General features: G+C 43.5%; 2 protein-coding genes across 2 annotated transcripts; one reads left to right on the plus strand and one right to left on the minus strand.

The window, feature by feature from the left end:
* Nucleotides 1-7,553: 7,553 nt before the first annotated feature.
* Nucleotides 7,554-8,409, minus strand: LOC133909770 (uncharacterized). The gene has a single exon (XM_062352324.1). It carries the CDS (start codon nt 8,403-8,405, stop codon nt 7,752-7,754), a length of 654 nt encoding a protein of 217 aa, XP_062208308.1. The 5' UTR covers nt 8,406-8,409; the 3' UTR covers nt 7,554-7,751.
* Nucleotides 8,410-13,795: 5,386 nt separating this feature from the next.
* Nucleotides 13,796-14,730, plus strand: LOC133895400 (extensin-like). The gene has a single exon (XM_062335701.1). It carries the CDS (start codon nt 14,105-14,107, stop codon nt 14,561-14,563), a length of 459 nt encoding a protein of 152 aa, XP_062191685.1. The 5' UTR covers nt 13,796-14,104; the 3' UTR covers nt 14,564-14,730.
* The last annotated feature ends 12,464 nt before the right edge of the window (nt 14,731-27,194 follow it).

Consider the following 27,194-nt stretch of genomic DNA (forward strand, 5'->3'; position numbering starts at 1 on the left):
ATATTCTTGAACTCACTTTCGTTGTCGCTACTCACTCTTTTGATCTTTACTTCAAACTCATTTTGGGCTCTTCTTACAAACTTCTTTAAAATAGCTTGTGTTTCGCTTTTGTCATGCAAGAAGAATACCCAAGTGAAACGTGAAAACTCATCAACAATAACTAAACCATATTTGTTACCTCTAATACTTATGTAGGCAATCGGCCCAAATAAGTCCATGTGGAGGAGTTTCAATGGTCTTGTAGTTGTCATCACATTTTTAACGGGATGAGATGCTGTAACTTGTTTTCCCGCTTGACAAGCACTACAAATTCTATTTTTCTCAAAAGAAACATTTGTTAGTCCTAGAATGTGTTCACCTTTCTGAAGTTTAGATAAATTTCTCATGCCAACATGAGCTAGTCGGCGGTGCCAAAGCCAACCCATGCTAGACTTAGCCATCAAGCAAGTTTTAGGCTTCACTTCATCCATTGAAAAATCAACAAGATAAAGTTTACCTTCCAACTTACCGTGAAAGTTATTGAGGCGTCTTCCCTTCTAGAGACAATCACACCCTCATTAGTAAAAAGACAATTATAACTTATCTCACATAATTGAGATACGGATAACAAGTTATAATTAAGAGATTTGACTAACAAGACATTTGAAATAGAATGATCATTGGAGATGGCAATTTTACCTAGGCCTATTACCTCCTTTTCCATTATCGCCAAAAATGATGTTTTCATGAGGTCCTCCATTTTCTTCAAAAGAGAAAAACATACTCTTTTCTCCGGTCATATGATTTGTACATCCACTATCAATGACCCAACTTGATCCTCCGGAGGAGTATGCCTACAAAACAAAGTTATGCCTTTATTTTAGGTACCCAAATTTGTTTGGATCCTTTAGCATTAGTCACAAGTACTTTTGGTACCCACACATTCCTTTTAACAATTCAATCTCTTATGCAGGGACCAATATAGAGAGCAACTACTTTACCATGTTGGTCTCTCTTGAGCATATATGAGGCATAGAATGAGCATTGAGGAGCATGAGTCTTTGGTTGCTTTGTTTGAGCCGTGTGATCAACTTGCTTGCCTCCTTTGACAAACTTGAGGTATTCCACTCCATTCAATAGCACACGACCATTTGGTTTACTCGTGTATTGGTCAAATCCAAAACCTCTCTTTAGCTTGTTATCCTTGGCTTGGATTGTCTTGTAAAGTGCATCTTTTGATTTATAGGTTTTTGATACATCCATATTTGACAAAGGTATTTAGCCTCTCATTCTCCTTTCATAACGCTTGCAAGGATTCAACATTAGTCGTACAAGTATTTATATCAAAATTGAAACAACGAGAGCATCCATTGCTAATAAATGCACTAGATAGTAAGTTAGCTTTATTAGAGTTGGATGAGCCTTTCTTAAGGGTATCAATTTGCATTTCAAGAGTTTTATAATTTTTATCCAAGCAAGATAGTTTCTCTTGGAGCAAGAAATTGTTACTCTTAAGGTCAGCAATTGAGAAATTGGCTAAATTATAGTTATTTGACAATTTCTTAACTTTCTCCTTCTCTTTAGCAAAGAGCTCCTCGAGTTCAAGATTTCTCTCCTTTTCAAGGATGAGCAAGTCCTCTTGTCTCTCGAGGGTCTCCTCATGACTATCTATTGTATCCATTAGTTCCTTTATTTTAGCCATGATATTTTTATTCAAACCTTTAAACAAGCTATCACAATCACTATCATATTCACTATCGCTATCTAGGAGCTTAGATTGAGATTTTTCAACCCCCGGTCACCTCGCCCAGAAGTGATAATGACGCCCCTTTCATTTATGGCGCCTTAGAGTTCGTGCCCTCCCGTGCGAGGCACACCATCGCTAGCGGGTATTTAGAGAAGCCGGCGGCACATAAGGCAAGAGATCGAAAAAAAAGAAAACCCGAATAGAGTCCTGATAGAGGTTGAACAGCTCCGAAGACATCCTCGGATAATCCTTGGAGACCCAATCGATGGAATGAACACACCGAAGAACAAGAAGCCCCAGGCTCTAGGATAGAAAATCCTTCTTGTAACCAGCAACATCCTTGAGGGACTCCCTCAGGGCATTCATAGTTTCCATACAGGAGTAGGGTATTACGCCTCCGTGCGGCCCGAACCTGTCTAAACTCCAGTGCATTTACTTCATACCGCACTAGCTCATTCCACCACCGCCGACCATTGCATTTATTCCCATTTATTTCTCCGACGAACATACTCAGGATCATCCCCCCGGTCGAATCTCTAAAAAAGGGGTCCCTCAGGATCCCTGCGACAGGAGTTAATCCTCCGACAGTCACCAAAGTGGGGTTTCTAGGAGCAAATGCTCTAAGCAATCTCTTCACCACTTTGTGATCATCAATGTCCTCACTCCCGAGTCCTCTTTACTTGTTCACAAGCATCATCATTTGATCATACATAGCTTGAGGAGTTTCATGATCTTCCATCACAAATCTTCCTAGCTTGCCCTCAAGTAGTTCTATCTTGGATTCTCTCACGCTGGTTGTTCCTTCATGAGCAACTTGGAGAGTATCCCAAATTTGCTTGGCTTCTTCAAGTCCATCCACTTTATTGAATTCTTTCGGACTCAATGCACTAAGTAATACACTTGTGGCTTGAGCATTGCGGTGCATATTTTGTTCTTCACTTGACGTGAGCTTTTGATCTTCATCCGCAAGTCAAAGCCTATGCAAACAATCTTCCAAATACTAGGATGAAGAGAGATTAAATGCATTTTCATTTTGTGCCTCCAAGCGGCATAATATGTACTATCAAAAAATGGTGCACGCCCGGAAGGCCGGAGATATAATTACTCGAAGAATTTAAACGATCATAATTAAAGGGAACTTCACTTCCCTTTCCTTTACTATTACCGTCATCATTCCTCGATGGATCATCTTTTAAACCCCTCGGACTTCCGGATGTCGACATTATGATTTTCTCCAAGCGGTGAAGCCTTGTAGGAGGTTAGGCTCTGATACCAATTGAAAATACCTAGAAGAGGGGTGAATAGGCTTTTCTGAAAATTAAAACTAAACAACGGATTAAAACCTGCTGGATACTCCGGTGAAGGTCGGATACTCCGGTCTGTCCGGAGTATCCGGTCTAGTTCAGAGTCTCCGGTATATACAGGATATCAAGAATAACTATGAATTAAAGCGAGCAGCTAGAATCTAAAAGTGATACTAAGTCTACTAGATATAAGAAAGCTTAGACAACAATAAATACTAGCAAGATGATCACTAAGATAATTTATATGTAAATTCTCAAATCCATACGATTAAGTAAAATGCACAAATAAGAACACAAGGGATTATCCCAGAGTTCGGCCACCTCACAAAGAAGTGCCTACGTCTTCGTTGAGGAGCTCACAAAGAGTCGGGTCTTTTCCAACAATATCCTCTTCTAGCGACCACAAAGATCAAGCTAGAATTTCCTTACTCAATTTTAAGTTGATTACAAACTTCCCGTGGCACTCCACAAAGGTTGGGTGCTCTACGGGCGATGCCTTGCTGTCTAGAAGCACAAAGTTTTAAGAGAAAAAATCACAACGAATGCTCGATGAAGAACTCAATGCTCAAGTGGCTTAAACTCACTTCAAACCCAAACTCACTAAATTTTTGCAAAGCTTAGCACTAGAGGTGGTTGGAGGGATTTTGAATGCTCTTGGAATGTTCAAAGAGACTAGAGTTCAGCAGCAACAGCAAGCATTTAATGCCATGGGGTGTGGAAGTATATATAGCCCTCTCTCAAAAACTAGCCGTTACTGTTTTGTCAGACCTAACCCGGAGTATCCGGTGAACACCGGAGTATCCGGTCTCAATTCCAAAAATGGCGTTAAAACGGTCACAGAACATGTCAGAACTAGCCGTTACAATTCTGTTAAGTTACCGGAGTCTTCGGTCCTGACAGGGCTACCACTCAGATTAAGTCCAGAGACTTGCCGGACCCTCCGGCTTCTCCAGGTACCGGAGTATACGGTGAACACCGGAGACTCCGGTCTTTTTATCAAAAGAATAAATATTAACTGAGACACCCCTGCCGGAGTCTCCCTCGGAGACTCCGGTAAAAACATTTTCTCCAACCGGAGTATCCAGTGAACACCGGAGACTCCGGTCTTTTTTAATAAAATAAATACCTAACCGATCGACCTCTGGCGGAGTCTCCCTCGGAGACTCCGGCCTTAAAACTCACCAACTACCGGAGTGTCCGGTGAACACCGGAAACTCCGGTCTTTTTCAACAAGAATAAAACGGAACCGAGCACCCTCTGCCGGAGTCTATCTCGGAGACTTCGGACTAAATACTGAATACCAGAGTATCCGGTGAACACCGGAGACTTCGGACTCAGTGAACTTTTGTTAAACAACCCAGTGTCTGTGGGTGACTGTGTCTCTCAACTAATTGGTTCTAAAGGATATCTTGAGCATTGAGACACTAAACAAGCAATCAAATGCAACCCTCTTAATAGAGCGGCTATCCTAGACTCAATTTCAGAAATAAAAGAATTTAAAACATATTGAGTACTCCTAGTTGCTTCTCCTTTCTTTTCGAAGGGCGTCAAACGTCATATGTCTTCTCAACTTGGACTTAGACCTGTTCATGACTTGGATAAACATATTAGATCCTTAATCGTTTTGTCATCAATAAGCTAAAACCCACTTAGGGGGCCTAGATGCACTTTCAAAGATAAACCCGGAAACTACCTTTATAACTATCCAGTTACGGAATAGCGTTTGGCAGTCTCAAAGTATGTCACTACACATTCTGAGAATCAATGACGATCTCATATCTAAGTATCCTGCAGGTACATTATTTGAGATAAAAACTGATAGCATATCATAAATAACAATCCCAGCAGTATCTTAAGGTGGGTCTATCCAACATCATATTCTCTAACATAAATATCCATATTATTAACTTGATATCTCTACACCTATAATCCAGAAAATGTGATCATCAATTAATACATGTGCTGGTCTCATATATCATCACAATGATATGTGACCAGGGATCAATTAAGAATAACATCATGATATAAACAAAGAGTTTCATGAATAAGTCACATACTTGTCAATCAATGTAAATGATAGTCATTCTTAGAATAAGACATTATTCGGTAGTACATGAACATAGACGTGTGATACAATCATCTCTATGATTGCCTCTATGGCATATCACCTTCAAAAAGGACTCCTCAACAAGTAAGTTCTACCTGATTTAGTTCTTATATTTAATTTTTCTAACATTCAAATGTTCCCTAATCGATCCTCTTTATGCAGGGCTTTTGACAAGTACCTTCAAGCTGTTCCTGACTACAACAGGAAAGCCAGCTGCAGACTGATACACAAGGCTAGGTTCACAGTAAATGCTACCTAACAGAATACCAAATGTTCTCTGTTGCTGCTTTTTTTTCCTTTTGATATAACAATAAATTTGGTTTTTAGCAATGCCACCAACAATCACCGGGCAATGAATACAGATTCTATGTTGCATGGAACATAATCCTCACGGTCTGAGCAAAGGATATCAAATCCCTGATGTAAGTTCAATACAGTGTCACTAACATAAGTGACGGGTTAAGAGGTTACCCATCACTTATGTTATCCTCCTCAGCATATGAGAAACGCTCATAGATGACGGGTCACGCTTATGACTCGTCACCTATAACCTCATTAGTGACGGGTCCTTACCCATCACTTATGACTAGTCATCAGTAACATCTTGTGGATGACAGGTGCGGGACCTGTCACCTATGATGATTATCACCCATCATCTATGGTTTTTCACGTAGTGGAGGTGGTGGCGTGCGCCCATCACCAGTAGGTACGTGCTGGTGCTGTTCAAGCAGAAGACGTCGAGGCATCCGAGGAGCACACCAACTTCAACACGCGTGCATTAGTAGCGTGCCACGAGCTCGGCCTTCGATCCCCACCCACTACTACAAAAACTATTTTTAGATGCGGGTCTAACCCATTTGCACTGGTGTTTAGCCAACCCGCCTGTGATCGAAGGCTTGTACAAATAAATGATTTCCACAAGCGCAAAAGATATCGTCTATGGAAATCTATTATCACAAGCGGTTCACTTCGCTTGTGATAATAGATTTTCGTAGGCGGTTCCTTAAGCGGACCGCATGTGTAAATCAATTACTACAGGCGATTCACTTAAGGAACCGTTTGTGAAAATCGATTATTACATGAGGTTTCTTAAACGAACCACCTGTGGTAGTCGGTCCCCGAATCGACGTTTTTTTGTATGAAAAAAGCAAAAAAAAATCACCTGAGGAACTCAAGTTGTCACGCTGTCGCAAGTCATAAGCCATGCTATTTTTTCACATTGTTTTTAGCCTTTGCGTTCTGTAGGAATCGAACTCAGGACCCTTCGCTTGCTTCTAAACCTCCTTACCAACTCACATATCAAGTACCTATAATAGAAACCAGATAAAATATCCTCTTATCCTTTTCTTGCCAAAGCATTACAGTGACCCTGAGTACATTCAATAAAATATGTATAACTTTTGTATATGGACTTCGATTTAGATATTTTTTTGATTTTATGGACATCTACAGAAAAAGTTATGCTCATTTTTTCCTAATTTTGTTAGGTTCGGTGAATTTTTTTAGATAAAAAATGGCTTTTTCTCGCTCCAGAAGTTTCTACACCGTTTTCAAAACGCGCGTTTGTGTCCATAGCTGTCACCCCTTACATCAAACTTGAGCAAAAATATACAATCGTTCCTATTCTAGTACTGCTAAGATGAGAAAAAATAAAATAAATAAAATAAAAATAATTTGTTGTTATCCTAACGTTTAATGACACTTGATACTATTATCACTAATACTTCTATAAGCCAATTTTTGTTATTCATAATAGGGGTCTTTGATCTTCTTCTTATTGATCTTGTTGGAGATGTTGAAGTTGGTCGTATTCTTTTCCTTCTCTTTGTTCTTGATTTTACTTGTATTAATAGAACTTATGGTAGCATATGTGATCAAAGCTTACGTGTGAAACTTCAATTGATTATTTAGACACCTAAATAATTTCAAATAAAAAAAATCAACTACAAAGTTATTGATCTTGCACTAGTTATTAGCAAAAGGCACGACTAGTAACAATGTACTCTTCCAGTTGAAGATACATGATGTTTATAATTTTTCATGATGACATGTGCAACTCTGACCACTATTTTTTATTAAAATATGATTATAATATCTAATAAAATATAATAATATGAAAATATTATTCAAGATAAATTTAAACGTATGTTTTTTATGTTTCTAAATTAAATATTTTAAAAGTTATTGAAGGTCAAGTTCTAAAATTTTAATTGGATCTTAATCAAACCGTTAAGTATTTATGTCGGAGGTTAAATCTGTACGTAACACCCTTCCGATCAATGTACTGGCCACTTGGATTCAACAAGGTTTAGACGATCTCATTTCTCGCACCACTGGGTTACTTCATTCTAAAATCTGTCGATAGTTGCACGAATGGACCAGGCTAGCCTAGCACAGGTCTATTGACGCTACGAAATGAAAATTCCAGAGAAGATTTATATTAGAGATGTAGGTAAAAAATATTAGATAAAAAAAATAACGATCAACTGCATGCATGCGTACACACGTGTGCAGGCCAGGACCGAAAAATCTGAAACTTGCAGGCCAGGCCAAGAACGTTATTTGCCGGCGCTGCTTGATATCGAGTTCTTGACACCACCAGCCTCGACGTTAATTACTTCACGGCTGCATCGGTGGCGCCCTTCTTGATCTCCGCAGCTGGTGGAGGCTGAAGCCGGTTGCCGTCTGAATCGTAGGCGATGCTGCCGGAGAACTCGAGCGGGCGGCACTTGTCGCCCATGATGATGGTCTTCTTCCACAGGGCCTCCCCCTCCGCGACAGCGCCGCCAGCGGCCTCGGCGTCGTCGTCGTCGCTGGCGCTGCTCCAGCCGCCCGCCGGCGGCGACCGCCTGTTCCACGAGACCATCTTGGCCACCGCCGCCGCCTTGCCGCCGATGCCGCTGAGGCTGGCGAGTAACTGCTTCCTGGCGCTGCCCCCGTCGACCTGCGGCGCCGGCGCCGACGACCCCACCCGCTGCTTCCACGGCTTGGAGTGCTTGCTGCTGGTGCAGAGAGACACGACGACCGTCGCGACGGCCGCGGCGGCGAGGAGGAGTAGGAAGAGTAGGTGGGGCGCCGGCGCTCCGGAGTGGGATGTGGTGGTGCGGTCGGTCTTGTGCTGGAGGAGAGGTCTCGCCATGGCGGCCGCTTGTTGTCGACTAACTTTGCTTCGCCCAATGCAAGCAGCTAATGGTTTGTAGCTTAGCTTACAAGCCGGGGAAGAAAGTGGCGGAAAGCCGAGTGCGACGTCCATGCATCCATACGACATACAGCATCCAATCCTAAATATAAGGCTATTTAGGTTAATTTTAAATTAAATCTTTTTAGTTTCCCATGTTCAACGAAAAATGCAGTCACAGACAGTGTGATGCTTCGACTTGGCCGTGTAAGACACTTCAGTTGACTGGCCACGATCGACGACGGCAGGTCATCAGGTCGTCGCCGGCGACTGTCTCACGCCAGCAGCCGGTAATCGCGGTGGTGAAGTCGGTCTACGCTGATCCACTTGGACCGCCTCTCGATCGTAGCCACTCACATCGGAGGAAGCTAGCTAGCGAGCAAAAACTCGCCACGTGGCTGGTTTGACCGGAGGCTATTTTCGTTGACTATGAACAGAGGAAACCGGTGTGCAAAGCAGAGGAGGATATCCATTTTTCCTGTAGACAAGATACGGCTATATATCAATACATATTTTTCTGTCTTCTTATTTTTCTTTTCTTCTCTTCATCACCACCAAGCACCAAGCTTCTTGTACGCCAAGTAGCATAATTGCATATCAACAACTCGTGGGACAAAATTAAGAAAGCTCATGTGGTGTAATAACCATCCGTGAGTCGACCGCCCTAGCCCTGCGACCTGAAAAGGCGAAATTAGAGTAACAACTTACGAGTGCCAATTTTGTTGAAAAACTTTAATACCCAAAACTCCGATAATATAATATGTGTAACAACTTATGTAGCAATTGCGTAGCAACTTCAGATTAGGTAGAAAAGAATAATGAATGTTTGTAGCAACTTCAACAAGTACTTGTATGAACTTATATGGAGACTGTGTAATAGCTTCAGACAAGTTTACACGTAACTTTACAAACTGAATCGAAAACGACAACAAATAAACTCTACAAACGGAATCGAAAACGAACAACAAATAAACAAAGTTATGATCTCATAACCTGGCCCAACTTGCCGGAGTGTCGTATATCAAATTGGGCTCGGCCTTCTTCAGATTCCAGTTAAGACGAACAAAGTTGGGGTCCGAAACTACATGGGGGCAGTACTACTACTGGCCTGAACTAGGCGGCCTTTTACACATAAGTTTTTGCGACCAATGTGGCCTTTTGGAACCGCCACCTGACCTGGACTCTTTTATTTTTATATGTTTTAAACCTGAAAATTGTAAATATATACGTATGTTCTGAAAATTTACAACTATATACTTGGACCCACGTGATGGCAGGAGTAAAGAATTATACTCAAATCGTCCTGTTGGGTCTGAGTATAGAGTTGTAAAATTTCAAAACAAACCAATATATTTGCATTTTTTATTTAAAAAATTAAAAAAAATCACCACTCGACTCCATTGTCATTTCCCTTGCTTCTCTTGCTTGTGGATTGGTGGGTGGAGGAAATCGATCCCTTTCTCGACTTCACGAGACGTATTCACTTCATAGCCAAAAAAAATTCGCCATGCGCGACATAACACCTGCCGTCACCAAAGATGCCACCATCTATGACATATTGACCAGTTTACTAGCTATTGCTAACCGATCCAATCCAACGACTCTCCGCAATATTTGGACCGTAAAAGCTTTGGATTATTAGTCCACGACGGGGCAAAAAACACTGGCGTTTCTTCTCGCTTTTCCAGCAGAGCTCCATGCCTGAGATACTCTGCTCTGACTGCTGACAGTAAATTCAGGTGCACCCCCCCCCCCCCCCCCCACTTTTCAGTATGAGCCTTTTCAACCTTGGTCCAAATCTTTTCCCTTTTTGCGATGTGATGCCACAACCGACAACCACCGCACTAGCAACAAACATCTGGAAAAGGGCTGCCTCTCCAGGAACACAAAATACTCGAGTGAAAGTCGAAGTGAGGAATATGCACATGATTCCACCAGCAAGGAGTACTAAAGTGCAGCAAGATACGGTGCCTCAAATTCGATAGAGAAACAACTGCAGGAAAGAACAGATGGAAGGACCTCGAGGCTTCAGACCCAGTCTTTTGATTGATCATGACCCGTGATAGAATTACGTGTGCACATTCACCATGGAAGTTTAACTGTTCCTTTCATGTCAGTCTGGCAGTCAAGAACTGAAGAATGAAACGGAATTGGCAGCCACAATTGGTCTTTCACGTTTATGTCGGCCGCTTGTCATTGTCAGACACTTCTGCTGTGCCACTCCATTCATGCTCTGCATTGATCACAGATTCATAAGGGTATCTAGCATATACATACTGTACGATGGATGTATTTGAAAAGCACTGAATAACATGGCCAAAAAAGAAAAAGAAGAAATATCTGTTGCCTGCAAGCAAAGATAAGGGAACCCCCCTGTCTATCCTGCAGGGGAAGGATAGGGCAGGCGAGGACCACCAAATATGCCGCTGCCTTTCCAGTGGAAGAGGTTGTTACCCACTTGGCTTTCCCACCCTGCACTATGAGTGCGCTGCCCTCTTGGAACACTCCTCCCCCTTCCAAAGTTCAGATGCTCTCTTTCTCAGCCGTATGTGCTCTGTGTGTGATGCACATCATCCATCAGTGTTGCTGCCGGTGGGCAGTCCCCATCCTAGGCCTGCCTATCCTTCGTACCATCTTGCAAATTGTTACATATTTTTTCGTTCATTGGCTTTAAATCAGTGTGCTTGACATCACAACCAACCAATTCTCTCAGCTCCTAATGCAGTAAACTGATTTCTTGAGCTGTCACTTTTCACTTAACTTCGATTCAGTCTCCTGGTTGCCATGATTAGAAAAGGGACTTTTTTTACTTTCAGGAAGACTGGAGCTGCAGATAAGCAGTGAAGCAAAAGCCAGTACCCTTTAATTGCCATGTCACGTGCTAGTATTTGTACATGATTCAGTGTTTGTTGAACTATGTTGGCCTGTCAGTCTCTTGATTGTGAAGTAATCTAAGCAAGGGGTTCTTCTGTACTAAGACATCATCTCTAACTTCCTATTAAATGAAGATTAGAATAGATAGCTGCTTTTGTCTGCAGACCATTAACTGAAGCTATAGTTCTCTCTAAAAAGAAGAGAGAGAGAGAGAGAGAGAGAGAGAGAGAGAGAGAGCTAAATTGACGTTTGGTAGACAGTCTAATTGTGGGTTCAGACTAGTATCACTTTGGTTTAACACCTCAGCCTTTGACTCGCCAGTGTAAAATTTTCTTGACCTCAAACTTATCTTGTTGCCCAAATACCTATCCATGGATTTCAATTTTCAGTGTCGTTGTCAGTTAACATCGTCGAAAGTCCAAATCTTCACCTGCAAGTAGATTTGTACCGTTGCAACGAGACGCTCCACCGACACCCAAGTTTGATCACAGACCCTCAAACTAATAAAAGATTATTCGCAAACTTATAATTGGAACCTCAATTTTTGCCATCGTAATTGTGCGCATGTTCTGACACAGAACTCATGAACAGTAGCTATGTAGGGAAGGTGAAGCGTACGAGAGAAATGGCTTCGGTGCCGCATCAACGCCGCGGGCAGCCCTGCGATGGGCATCGGACAGTCAACAGCGTCTCCCGGCGGACGTCTCCATCTCCAAACTATTTAGCCATTGACACGCCGGATTAAGGAAGAACGTCCGCAAGACCCGTGCAACCTCAATAAACGAAGTGAGGAGGAGTGAAGTGAGGAGGAGGCAAAGATGCCATTTCCGCGGCAAATCCTGCTCGTCGCGGCCGTGTCGCTGCTGTCAGCCGCCTGCGTCGCAGACGACGACGCATTCTTGCCGCCGGCAACCGCCACGCCGTTCCCGTTCTGCCCGACGCGGCCGGCCGGGATCTCGACGATGCCGTTCCCCTGGTCGCCGCCGCCGCCGATGACGGTGTATCCTCAGGATCCAGGGTTTTTCCCGTCGGGGGCAAGCCATGTTAGCAGCACGGTGGCATGGCTGCCGCTGGCCTCTCTGTTCTCTGCTTTCTTCTTGCTTTTGCAGTGACTCACTCACAATCACTGCAAGCTGTGGATGTATCAGTAGAATTTAGATTCATTCCAGGGTGTCTGAATATGATTAGGCCTTCATTTCATATATATACATATAGCTTTGAACAATCTAGCAAAGATGCCTTTCTCCTTTTCCTTTTCCCTTTTCTGGTTCTAGCATCTCCGCTTCTTTGTTCACAGCGAAAAGATTTGTTCAGATGTATCTTTGTTTACGGAAGTGTAGCTTCAATCCTGTAATTCTGGCTTCGTCAGATACGCTGCTTCAATAACACATATCTTCTCCTTGTTGCGCGGCTCTGAACTTTAATAGCGTTGCTTGATACTGTCATTTCATAATTCCTGTCATCCTATACATGTTCTGTCATTTCATATCCAAAGCTGTTGTTTTTGAAGCTCGAATTAAGCAAGAAGGAACGGGAGTAGCGAGATTATCCATCTGTGGAAAACATTGGACTTGCCAAACGAATTTGATTGATCTTTGTGATCAGGCTGCAGGCTGCACAAACAGGGATTAGGATGAATAGGACACCAATGCTAATGCAAGTGCTTGGTTTATTGTTGGCTATTCATCATTGATCTATGTTCTTGTTTATCAGCAGCTCCATCTCTCAGCATTTTTCCCCTAAAAAAACGATATCTCTGCGTGTTTCATCAGTGTTTTTCTTACCATATCAGAAGCAAACACTCAAATTTTCATGAGGAAAGAAAGGATGATTGTTATCTAGTGCAACCGTAGTCTTTGACCTATCCATTTCTGGTCTCACCTCCCAGTCAGTACAAAACAGTAATGGCCACTATCTCTGAACCAGTTTATGTCTAGTATTTATTTTCCCATTCGACAATAAATGATAAAAATACACGCTTAAATAGTCTATTCCATTCTTTGAAAACAAAAATTGGACTGCAAATTACTAATTCAGCTGCCAATTGTCAATCTGCACTGCTTCCACGAGTCGATAAGTAATAGGAGCGCTTCAGAAAGGGAAGCACTAAGGCGCAACAGCGCATCCAATCCCATCACTATCACAGCGGAAAAAGGAAAAAGAAGAAGAAGAATAGCAAGAATAGAAGACTAGGCTCCAACGTTCTGAAAAAAATAGAACTACCAGCATCTCTAGTTTAATCTATACACAACAAAGCTCGCAGCATCTACCATTTCTAAACGCAACTACTTGCGAATTTTGGACCCGTGGGGGTCCATTGAAGATGTATTCAAACAAATCCTCCAAAGGAAGAAAATATTCCAATCACTTTCAGACATGGACTAGAGAGAGAAAGGGGGCAAAGATGCAATTGCAGGAGATAGATAACACAGCACATCAGCAATGGAGACGTTCAAACCACGTCACCTTTCCACACACAAGTAGTGCGTGGTTATGTCTACTTATTGTATTGGGATTTTTAAAAAATAATAACATGCATAGATACACTTAAAACAACTTCAACCGACTCGTGATTCTCTGTATCTATGAGCCTCTTCAAAAGATTATCTCAATACATCTTAACTTACTCTCACCGGAACGAAAAAAATATGCTGCTTTGCAGCTAGAAAACACACGCATAAACACGCTTGACACCAAACAAATGAGGCGAAGGACAAGAACGACCTCCATCCACTCCTAAAGCTAAAGCAGAAGCCGACCATTATAACCACCCAAATTCGTCGCAAAAAAAGAAAACAGAAGAGAATGGAGAGAAGAGAAGCATAAACTCCGCTTGCACACGCACAGAGCACGGTTCCAGGAAAAAGTTTGTCAAGTTTGTGCCGTCTGTGAAGGAGGAGGAGAGATCGAGCAGCATGGCACGCCGGCCACAGCCGAGCAACCTGCTGCTGATGATGATGCTCGTGCTCGTCGTCGTCGCGACGGTGGCTGTCGCCGACGACGAGAAGTGCGGCAACCCGTGCGGCAACCCCTGCGGCGTGCCGTGCGAGTACGTCAGCCCGCCGCCACCCGTGTACTCCCCTCCCCCGCCGGTGTACTACCCGCCTCCGACCCCGACGACCAACTGCCCGCCGCCGCCGCACGGAGGAGGCTACGAGCCGACGCCCGGGTACACCCCGACGCCGTACACGCCCACGCCCGGGTACAACCCGACGCCGTCCGGGTGGTTCACGCCGCCCAACCTGCCGGCGTACAACAGCCCGCCGGGGACGCTTTACCCGCAGGACCCCGGGTTCAATCCGAACGACGCGGCTGGCCGCGGCGTGGCCTGGCGCGCGGTGCTCGTCGCGGTGGCCGGAGCCTTGGCCTTGTGATGGCGGCCGGGAACTGCACCGATCGATGGAGCCATGGTAATCAAGTGCGTGGCGCTTTAATTCCGTCCCGTGTTAATAATAAGATTAGGGAAGGAAATTTCGGTAAGAATTGTTTTGGTAATTCTTGTTCATGGTGTCGTCGTCAGTAAATTTAATTGTTCTTGTCATGTATGTATGTCGATCCATCTGTTTTTTATCACAGGAAACGTGTTCACACACACATACACATATAATATGTATGTGATCAAACTTAAATAAAATATTTTCTTGCGAAGGTTAAATAACATGTTTTATGTTCGAATTACCATTGATTTGATGATTTCGTGATGGTGCAGTGCAATCCGGTCCTCATATTGCCTTTCCTAATTTCTGAATGCAGCTTGTGCAACTATTCTTTGTTCCAGCGGGTTTTTTTTCAAACGTAAACACTATGTGATTTCTCTCATATCTTTTGTGAGGAAAAACTAGGTACTTCTTGATTGATAAACAGCACGGTTTGCGTAAATTCTACTGGCACGCAAAAATGAACTATAAGGAAAATCTCACGTAGAAACAATAGACGGCGTAAATGTAAATAGCACTTTAAAAAGAGGAATTTTGACCGTTGGATAGTACAAGCAGTGCTCCTTTTTAAACCTCTTCTCAGAAAAAAAAGAAAGAAAGTGGTCTTAAAAAAAAGGAAAGAGGGCTCCTAGCTCCGAGTCGCAAAATTAGTCGGTTCTCTATACAGTGGTGGAAATTTTTACAATGGATCAACCTATCATGCATTTTTGTAGTCCTTCAAAACACTTTTTTTGTGAGCACTTTATTTTTTTTAATATCAGCTCGTGGATAGTACAACCTACAATGCATGACACGTGTCTCGTAGCCAATTCGACCGGTTTGAGTCATTGAGATGGGTTTAACCTACATTTTTCATATCATTGTGATCTCATTTTAAGGATACTACGACATCTTTTGAAAATTAAAATACACACTCTCTATCTCCTTCGTGACTATTTAAGTGATTCATCAAAGAGATTTCACTTTCGTTTACATTTTTTTTTTCACTCGCGAAAAGATCAAAATTCGTGAAATTTCATTGAAATTTTCGGCCATTTTCCGTCACTTGCTTTGTGGGTCCCACATGTCAGTAAATAAAAATTCTAAAAATAGATATTTCACTCCTCTTCAAAATTCATGAAATTTCGATAAAATTTTAATCCTGGATGATTCTCCACTGACCACTATAAATATATACTTTCTGCCTAGTATACGTACTGCACTGCCACTGTTGGTATACAGTATTCAGTACTCCTAGCTGAAGTGAGGTAAGAAGCCCAAGTGTGTCTGAACAAGTGGCTGGCAGGCGTCGATCAGATCGGGACCAAATTATTAGCTCATCCAAGCAAGGCAATTAACCTAGCGACGGGCATGTGCATGCGCGGACGTGTGTTACGTGTCGATGTCAAGAGAGGCCGACAGGCCGTGACGACCGACCGATCGGTGGTTCCAACGTTGCTCTCAGCGTGCGTACGATTCGGAACAGGGAACGCACCATGGTCTAGTTTCCCGTTCGTTGCCACCATGGTCTACTGTATAAACAGATCGACTAGATGAAGAGCAGAGCAAGTCTAGATGAATTTCCTTTTCGCCTTGCCTTTTGTAACAGAAGGCAAAGGCACACGCACGCTTTCTTTCTGGGGCACCGCATGGAGTAGGAAGAGAAGAATGCTTTGTTAGCCACAAATAAAATTGCATGCCTTGGCCTCGTTGCAAGCATGTCTACCATTTCATCTTCGCAGGCAGGGCGCCGGTGCCGTGCCAGCTCTCTTCCCTTCCTTCCTTGCCTCCAACGACCTTTCCTCGACGTCCTCGTCCTCATTCTCCGTCTCTGGCAGCTCATGCTACCGAATCCGTCTCTGCCAGCCGCTCCAGGGGCGAAGCTACAACAGCCCACCTGAATGCGCTGGCGGTAGAGGAAAACAAATAAAACCTCAATTATTTCGCATCTTATGTACCATCTAATCCTAAATATATACACCGTCTAAATTTAATTATGTTGAAGAGATCTTATGCTGTGAGTGCAACTGTTGGGCTACACGCAGTTAATTAGCGGTAAGATGAGACAGAGAGAGCAGGTCAGAAGGCTGTACTAGTGATGCATGATGACGATTAGCAGCCATATCTGTTTGAAAATCCAGGTCCTGGTTGCAGATTCCTCATGCGCAATTGCGGTGTCAAAAGCATATATGGCCTAGGCCTTGATTAGTTCGAGCTGTAACCTAGACATAACTATACATGATTACGTCTGCTCTGCCCCATTTTGAAAACAGTGGTCGTCCTGTAGTCTCTGACTCTCTGCACCTGTCTGTGTGCTGCAGTCGTCGTCGCAAGTCACAGCCAACTCGCAACAGGTGAACTGGCCGGCCGGCCGGCCGGACTCCTAACCTGATGGCCTGCATTATATATGACGTACGGTGAATGAGTTACAGGGGAGCTGTTAACCTGCTTTGCAAATCGAGACGAAACATAAACATACATACATATATATTCAGCAACCAATTGGAATGCGTCTGTCCAAAACCAAAAGGTAGTGCATGATGGATCCGATCACCAAGGGAAGGGCCCAACATGCACGGACGCCTATCTCAAGCAGCGGCCGATCTTCAAGCCCCTTCTACGCACTGCCACTCCCCTGTAACTCCTCCATTTTTTACAAGGGAAGAAGGGGAAGAAGAGTGAGATGAGGTGAATGAGGAAAAAGATCAACCTCTCTCTATGACTTCGCTGATCTCAACTACTGTCAAGAGGAGAGGAAATTATTGGCCTTGCTCATTATGCTACATGGGCCAAGCTAATCTTTCTAATTTCTAGGCCCCACACACGAGCTTGCTCTCAAGACATGCATGCATCCACTGCGATATTACTGCTACGTAGTGCGCATCAGTAACTAGAGCCGACAGATGAACGTGATGAGCTAGAAGAAACGTTCTTCCATCGTCTTCTCGGGGTCACCAATCACAGTGCCTTTTGCGAACAGTGAACTAACTACAAGCATGGCATGGGTAGTGATCTGTTTCAGAAGGTGAAGCTAGCAGCCAACACGGGTGAGCAGTACTTGCCTGCAGCTCGATCAGTTTGGCAGGCAAGGACGGGCTGATTGGGTCGGTTCAGGGAAGGAAGCTTCTCATTCTCCTGACAGCCCGCGCCGGCAACAATCAGGGGAGGGGAGGCCCCTGCTCTTTTGGCAGCTTCCTTTCAATATGCTATGATCAACGTACGGGTGGTAACAGAGTGGCCTGGGGAATCATCCCTTCTAGCTATTAGGCCCACGAGTTTGTGTCTGTGATGACATTGAAAAATATAGTACATATTGCGATCGACGCACTGCAGATTCGATTGGTTTTTTTTTTTTATACTACAAGGTAGCTTTTGGATCTTTCTACCTCGACATTCAGCAAGCGCGCGGCGGCAGAACGGAATCAGTAGTCTGAATACATGTGTTGGAGATGGATCATATGCCCAAGGGAAGAAACCGGCTCGTCTGACTTTACGTGTAAATAATACTATAACTTTATTTCTGCTGTGATTAGTTAGACTATTCATACTCTCACAAATTACCATTTGCAGTATTGTTTGCATCTAACTTTGCTTAGCAACGTCAGAGGAGCCAGTTTCCTAAGGGAATGATGATAGCCATTCACGACTCTTAGGTTGTTTCATCGCTCCATGCACTGACCCACCTAACGAGTAATGATCTACACCAAACAAAGTGTTTCTTGGCCAGCCTGTGGATGTGGTCTCATCTTCGTCTACTAGCATTCTGCCCTGCCTGTACAATCTGAGTGCTGTAGGAAAAATAGACTGCATGGGATAATTTGCATTGAGCCTCTCAGACGATATAAATACAGTACAGAGATTTAAGGGTAAGAAACCTCTTTGATTTATATAGCAGTACAAAATTATAAATCATAACTGCCAAATATACTCTAACATCCCCCGCAGTCATAGCGGGAGCATCACAAACGGTCAAACTGGAGAAGAAGTCGAAGGTGTCAAACCGACAGACTGACATCCCCCTGCAGTCGTAATGCCGCGGCATTGCGAGTATTGCAACTAGAGTGAAAACCGATGAGTAGCTCATGCCGATTGTAGCCCTTTTTGTGCCGATGTCGAGGTAGTCGAGAGCGAGACAAGTAGCTATGGTTGAGGATGCCATGCGTGAGGTAGTCATATTCATGGTTGTCATGTTCGAGGGAGCCGCTCTTTAAGCCACGAACGCAAGAAGGCGCTATGGTGACAGGCGTAGGGAGGCCCAAGGGAAAAAAGACGGTGACGCGAACGAGGTGATCGTTGAGAAGAGGTCGATGCCGAAATCGACGTAGTCGAGGCTATCGAGGATGATGTGTGCACCGGGTTTGCCAAGCTCGGGAACACGTCAGGGACGAAGGCACGCACCGGTGTTACCAGTATTGGGTGCATGAAGGTAGGGAACCTAACCATACACCAGTGTCTGAAGGACCAACAAAGAAGATCTCGACGGTCGTGGTGTGTAGAGCGGTGAGAAGGAGAGTGCCAATGCAGCCCACGATTCCTGAAGTAGATGAAGTAGTCGGGGAGGAGACTGTGACGTTGGCAATGAGGTTGTGCTGGACGAAGGTGGTAGAGGGAGGCAAAACCAGCTGCCTGGAGCAGCGACATCGGTGTCTAAGAGAGAGTGGCGATGGTGCTCAAAGAAGCTGACGAAGAACACCCGAACAGCGTGACGAAGACCAAGTGCACCGACGACTAAAGCGACGACACGCTGAGAGAGGCAGCGTCAATCAGCCGAAGTGTCATGACACGTGGGGACGATGATGTAGGGCAACGTCGAGATCCTTCATTTGCTGAACAATGCCTAGGGTGCGACGGTGCTGTGGAGGCACAGGCACGGACGATAGCATTGCAGTCGAAAGGCGACGCAGTGGCAGCCCCGGTTCTCGGGAAGGAGAGACGCGTGTACTCGTGGACAATCGGCCATGGGCTCTGCGTATCGCAAGCATGTGTTGAGTCGAATGATCAGAGCGATGTATGCGCGTTACGAGACGACATCAGGGACAACCGTATCACAAAATGATAACATCGAGGAAGGGCCGATCGATGTGGTAGCGACGAAAAACCAGCGTGGAGCGGCCACTGGTGGAGATGAGGAGTGCGTGCGGACGGGGTAGCCAGGCGACGACACTTGAAGGCGTCCCTGGGATGCAGTGCACCCAACCGTGCCGCACGGGTGGAGAGCCGACCGATGGCAAGGATAGGCGATGCGATCCGAACGGTGGCGGTGGCAAGGACGAAGACAACAGGCAGGCAAACGGATCTAGCATGACGCGGACGACAGCGGACACGAACGGGTGGCCATCACTGTGACGCATGAGAGTGTCGTGCTGCACAGGTGGACGTGCTGCACACTGCACGGGAGGAGCCATCGCCGTGAGGTAGGACGTGCGAGTGGTCAAGAGGTGGATGCGTCCTGAGTGGTCAACGAAGGTGAACTCGGGCGGTGCGGATCCAAGCTGTGCGCATGGAGGAGTCGACGTGCAGATGGGAAGCTGAGCTCGTGAGGACGCCGCGTGACCTGCTACATCGCACGAGTAGAGAAGCCGTCGTGGTGTTGAAGCCAAGTCAGAGCAGAGGCGCGAGGACGACGGGCGTCGGGCGATGCAAACCAGTCTTGGATTGGAAAAAACAAAGAGAAACACCGATCAACGACTGATGAGAGAGAAAAACCTAATCAATGAATCAAAAAAAGACTCTTTAGGGCGGCTGATCAACTCGATCGGTGGCATGAACCCTAGGTACAGGCGACGCTACCCTCGGTAGAGATCATGTAGATCGATCTCTCTAGGAGCGGGCGGTGCGGAAGCTGATGGCGACTAGGGTTTGTGGCTTAGGATTACAAACTAAACTCATGATACCATGTAGGAAGAATATATTGTGTGGGAGCCTCTCAGACGGCATAAATAGAGTACAGAGACATAATGGGCACAAATCCTTCCCGATATATTTACCATTACGGAATTACAAATCCAAACAGTCAAATATACTCTAACAAGTGTAGCCAATATCAGAGATGGCCAAATGAGTCGTTCGGCCCATCTAGGCAAGGCCCGGCTACGGCTCGGCTCGAGTGGCCCAGGTATTGTTACGGGCCGTGTCGTGCCAGCCCGCGTGCCACTCTCTCGGTCCACAGCACGGCCTGTCATCTACCGTTTCGTACCGGACCGGCACGGGCATAATTGCAGCACAGCTGGCCCGACCAGCCCGAAGGCACAGGCAACCCGATGGAGGCATGGGCGGACCGAACGGCATGGTTGTGCACGTCGGCCCGACAGCACTTCAAAAAAAAAATAGTTACAAAATTCTAAAAAATAAATAAAAATATAGAAAATAAATAAAATAAGCTTTATTGATTGGTTGCCTCGTTAAAAACCTTTCTACTAGAAGAAAAAAAGTTTACAACCTTTATGGATCCATGAATGGAAAATTGGAAATATAAAAATAATAAAATTGATTTGTTGAAGTGGGTAACTACCAAGTGGCTTTGGAGTTTGGATCAATGGGAGTTTGACATAGAGGAATAGTGGCTATTTATAGGCCAATATGAGGGGTGAGTGGTGGGTCCTAGATAGCTTCCGAAAAAAATAAAGAAAAACCATAAAAAAATTTAGAAATAATAGTGATATATAATTAATTCTAAAAATGAGCTTTATTGATATGTTGTATCATTAAAAACCTTTCTAGCAAAGGAAAAGAGAGTATATCCTAGCTCAAAAAATTAGAAATTACACGTTCTCAAGTGTCAACAACATATAGATACAAATTTTTTAATGAAGCTTCAAGCTCAGTGTTCTCTGCAGTGTGTAGAATTAGTGCTTCAGCTTGTTCTCGGTCTTCTACTATAGTGAGTATTTTCACCATATCACTTGTGAGATTTGTTCTTTTCTATTCGATTATCCTTCTAGTAAGATTCAAGGTGGTCTTTGAAAAAAACTGTAGATACTGGAACCGTTAGCAAATCTCGTGATAACAATGAAAGCACTAGATAATTCGTCTTGTGCTCATGCCACTATTGCAATATGTTGAAGTTTTTTTATGGCTGATAACGTCGCTGTCAATGAAGGTAGTTAGCTCCCCTCCGGATGTTGGAATTCCACTACTCATTGTCGTAGACGATCATGATGAAGAGTCTGAACTTCTTGATGAAGAACCTCCACCAAATATTTTTCCCCATGTTGTTGTCTTCTTACTGGTTGTGGGTGCTAGTGGGGGTCGTTGCAAGCGAACTCTAGCATACTTTATTTTATATTTACTATAAATATCGAATAACTTAGAACGAATATTAGTATAATAAGTAGAATAATCATGATCAAGACCATCACTAGAATTGTGAGAGCTCTAAAAAAATCTACGATTTTAGCTCTAGGATCTAAAATAAAAGCAAATGCATAAATAAAGGAATTTCTTTCTAATATTTTAAAAATTTAGATTTCATAGGAACTGCACAATCTCTTAGAAGATTGTCATTTTCATATATGTTTAAATGAGTAGCAATTTCAACAATATTATGCACTACTAAATAAGATGTTGGATAATAAACTCTTGATAAACTTACAGTTGAATCATAAAAAAAATTCAAAAAACTCTAGTATCCTTTCGACAACATATCAATACGCTTCTGTGAGTAAAGTTTGACCCCATGACAATGATAGTGTGTATGAATAAACACACCAAATATGCTCTTATATGGTACAATATTTTTTAGCATCATGAAAGTACAGTTCCATCTTGCCGGCATGTCCACAGCAAACTTACGTGGACGCATACCTATTGCAACCTAATATTGCTTATATGCTGTAATTCGTTGGTTAGAGAAGTTTACAAAAGATATTGCAGTACGAAAATCGTGTAGGTATTGCGACAAACTCTTCAAACCGGATTATACTGTAAGATTGATAATATGACAAACACATCGTTGATGTAACAAGAAAGATTCAGCATATGTACTAAACAACAGAGTAAGAATATCCATGGCTCTAGAGTTTGCACCAGCATTATCTAAAGTGATAGAAAATATTTTATTTGTAAGATCAAAGTTTTCAACTACTTGAGATATTTTTTCAGCAATATTTTTACCGGTATACGCGTTGTCAATCAACCTAAAATCTATTATTCTATTTTCTAATTCCTAATCATTATTAATAAAATAAGCAACAACACTAAGATAATCCTCTCTAGCCCTACCCGTCCATATGTCCGAGGTCAAAGCAACTAAAAATATGCATGTTTGCAACATTTCTTTAAGCTTGCTACGACACGTATTGTAGTATTTTACCATATCCATACTAATTATCTGTTTAGAAACATGCGTGAACCTATGATTATGAGATTTCTTAATGTAATTTTTAAGTGCAGGAGACTCACCGATATTGAGTGGTAGATCCGCTCTTGCAATGAAGCGGTATAACTCTTTTCGAGCATTGACAGAGTCATACTCCCAATGATGAACAGAGTCGTCGGGGTTGTACTACAACAGCGTCTGCTTCACGGCTGCTCCACTCTTTCGCTTGCAAGTTGTGGTGCGCCTCTTCAAATGTCTCGTTCTACCTGAGGGCTTTGTAGATAATTTATGTTTGCAAATATAACACCTAGCATATCTGACACTTACCCCATCTTCCTCTCTGTAGAACCTTTCAAAGTTTTACCAAACTTCAAAAGTACCGGCTATCTTTTAGAGCCGATGCTTGCTGATACGTGTGCACTTATAGAGCCTGACGATGGAGGTGCTGTTGCATCACCTGCATGTGAACCAACCGAAGGTTCACTGTTGGGTTCATCATCACCTGCAATATTGGTATCAAAGGGATTGTAATCCCCTGTGAGTCCTTGAAGAAAAAAATCATGATTGATAGATGTATTATGATCATGATCACCGGCATCCATGATCAATATCGAATGGTAAAAAAATGCAAATATTCAGAGTTAGAAATAATCAAATAATAAAACTAATGATAAAATAAGAATGAACAACGATGCAAAAAAATCACTAAGATTTCTTCAACGTCAAGACAACAAGATGATGATTTTGGAATTGCTCGGATTTTTTTTTGCAACAATTCAAACTAATTTTGCCAAATTCAAACTAATTTTCAAGAACTTTGAGACAAGAATGAGAGTAGGAAAAAAGAGAGCAAATGGTGTTGTTGGTATGCAATGGAAGGGTAGGGTGATCCTCTATTTATAGATGAAAAATAGTAATTTTTGCAAAAAAATTCAAATTTTTTGGAGGTCAAACGGTCACAAAACGGCTATAAAATTTAAAAATATCGGGTTAACAGGTTAAATGGGCTGTTCCACGTGCCCCCCATGTCGGGCCCACGCACAACCGCTACAGTCGGCCAGGCGTGCCAGTTGGGCTGTGCCACGCCGGGCCGGTCGTGCCGCTTGGGCTGTGCCAGGTCAACCGTGCCTCCTGGGCCACCGCGTGCCTGGGCCAGTTTGGATCATGCTCGTGCCTATCCGGGCTGGGTCATGCCCGTGCCGGCTCGAAACATATGGGTCAGGCCGTGTCTGCTTAGCGTGCCGCATGCTCGACCCAGCTATGACCCGGGACCTCGTGCCGTGCCGGCCCGGCACGTCTAGACTCGGGTCAGGCTGTACCTATAGTATCGTATTTCGGACCGACCCAATAGATATGATCTATTTAAACATCTTTAGTCGATATATTCTTATTTGTTCATGTGATTCCAAGCTAGATTCACTCATCATCTTTCATTCGTTTATGGACAGCTATGTTAGAGACACACTTATTATTTAAATCTGTCTAGTATAGTTATATTATAGATAGTATATTATTTATCTTCGATAAATTTGATATCACAGTTACTTTTACGTATACAGAAAACACAACCGTTCGTGATAACCGTTCCGCCGGTGCCGTTTGCTGCCGGGGCAGCTTGTTGCTGCCGGTGGCAGGTGACCTTCTTTCCATGGAAAATGCGTCTACTGCACGTACGTACGTACGTGCCGAGCACAAAGTCAAGCACATGCATGCGGCCCGGCCGGGCAGCGAGAAGAGAGCTGTAGAGCACGTACATGTACGATGTACTCCTCTGAGTAAGACTAAAACAATATGGCGAAAACAAGAGCCCATTTTGGACTCTGGATCCGCATGCACCTCCAAATGTTTGCATGCACGGTGGCACAGATCCGATGAACGCGATCCGAGGCTCTCGACTCTTCCGTCGTTCCCCTGCTACAGTAGGGACAGGCGACTCTTCAGCGATTTTCCGGTCCCAGTGTCGATCCACCTATTTTCCCCTCTTACAGCGGGCCTTTCGCTGACAGTGAGTGTGAGGGACGGGTGGATCGATGCTTAGTGTGGAATAGTTATTTAGTAGCTTATATGTTGAGATGGTTTGGTTAGTTTAAGGTTAGGTTTTTGGGATGAGTTCTCTTCTCGTCGGGCTTTTGTTTCCTTGTTGGCCTTTGGTTGGTTTATCGGCGTCTAAGTCACCTCCGACGATGGCTATGGCAGGCATGTTTAGAGATATGATGTTTTATGTGTGGGTCAGTGATTTTGAAAGTGGGTCATGCTTCCTTGCAGTGCGTTGTCGATGGTGGTTTTTGCACTGCGGTCAAAGTTAGAGGCGTCTGTCTTTCCTTGTTCGTTGAGGCTCTGGCCGTTTGGCCGGTTCGCAAAGCCAGTGTGTTTAGCGCTTCTAAGACCTGTTTTTGACAGGTCATCTGATGCGGCGTAAAAAAATGAAGTTTACTTGTCATTGGAGAGTTCGGTTTCTGACTCTTCCTCAGTGTGATGCTCCGTCCAACTTCAGTGAGATGTTGCTATATCCAGTTGCACCGATCTAAAATGATGACGTTGAAGTGTTCCTTTTCTTAGAGATCCCTTGTGTAATTGGTGTTATATAATTTATATAGTCCAACAATGAAATATATACCTGTTTTCTCTTTATAAAAAAACCGATGAACGCGCGATCAATGTGACCGAACAAACGGTGTCATAGTTTCCCTGTTTTCTCCCCTGATTCTTTTTATTTTGCCTTTTTTTTCTTTGAAAGAAGCACGCCAAAGCATTTTTTTGGAAAGAAGCACGCAAAGCATTTTTTTTTTCTTTGAAAGAAGCACGCCAAAAGCATAATTGTTGATGCGGACTTACAAGTGGGCTGCTAATTAGCAAGTGGCAATGGTGCCAAACGAAAACGAAGTGGAACACACCGAGCAAAACCATTCTTGCAATGAATCATGCTTGCAATGCAAAAGGATCCAAAATGGACTCTCGCAGGCCGTTTGGTTCGAGAAACTGACACAGCCCTCTTCGCGGTGCCACGGCAATGTCATACTTTCGCCACTCCATCACCACGTTCCTCCACCGACTAGCATTGTTCCCTGTATTGGATCATCAACCATCTCCCACCTCCTTGAGTTGTTTCCCTAGAGCTAGAGGCCATCGTCACCGATCAAGCCCTTCCATCTCATGATTGAGACCACACCAGCATTGCCGAAAGGCAAAATTCTACAAGCTCTTGCGAACCCATGGGGTGGAAAAATTCCACGAGCTCTTGTGGGCTCATAGGGATCGTTTATTTATGTTGAAATTCGTATTAGAAAGGTAAATGAAAAAATTATAAGTGAATGAAAGAATCAATAAATGGATGAATATTAGGTAAAAGAAATTTTCAGACGAGATAATTTGTATGTTCATACCTCCATACGAAATTGCCTTTTTCCATAATTGCCCTTCTTTCCTCGTATACATAATCATTAGGCTCTAAGAGTATGTTTGGATTGAAACCCTGACTGGTCTAAAAAAAATAGCATTGATCACACCAGCACGGCCTGTTTGGATGGACGCCAAAACACTTGGCTCACACACACCCTTGCATCTGCAGTGGGTGAAAGTACGGGTGGCCAAATTGTTCGCAAAATTTTTGACTCACCAACATTTGACAGGGCTAACATAGCCTAATTCAAACTACCCCTAAAACCCAAACTCCAGCCTAGAAGCCTAAGAAACAGTAGAGGCGACCTGGCAGCCAGAGCACAGATCACAAGTTAATTAAGAGTCATCCACGAAGAAAATAGAAAACAGTAAAATAAATAAATTCTCAATCACTTGAAAACTATAAAAAACCAATATTTTTTTTTCCACTGGTAGGAAATTCATGGATATGTAAGACAGTAGTGATTATAAAGTGAGAATAACACTAATCCACACCAGTAGGACTAGTCAACGAATCGGACCCTGCAAGTAGAAGCAGAAGTCACCCCAAATGTAATCAATCGAACCGTTTCACTCCGTGGAGAACCAAGCGCTTGCGTGTGCCTTCAAAATCGAACTTCAGGTTTGCTTCTCGTAACTCACTCAGCGGAGTTTTTTTTATGGTATGCGATGGTTCCCTTTGATAATAATGTCTGTGACGATTTTATTAATTTTTAAATTTTATATTTTTAATATACAATAAACTTTGTGTGAGCAGCAGCACATCTAAAAAGAAATAACCATATCTCAAAACTAGCATGTTAAAAGTCCAGTATCCTTTTGATAGATTATAAAATGTCATATTGACTATTACATAGGATAGATTATTAGAAA

Source organism: Phragmites australis, chromosome 2 (genome assembly GCF_958298935.1).
Source record: "Phragmites australis chromosome 2, lpPhrAust1.1, whole genome shotgun sequence".
Taxonomy (NCBI): Eukaryota; Viridiplantae; Streptophyta; class Magnoliopsida; order Poales; family Poaceae; genus Phragmites; species Phragmites australis.

Bases quoted from the DNA above. Each gene is read 5' to 3' on its own strand.
- LOC133909770 (XM_062352324.1), bottom strand. From the start codon at position 8,405: ATGTCGTATGGATGCATGGACGTCGCACTCGGCTTTCCGCCACTTTCT.
- LOC133895400 (XM_062335701.1), top strand. From the start codon at position 14,105: ATGGCACGCCGGCCACAGCCGAGCAACCTGCTGCTGATGATGATGCTC.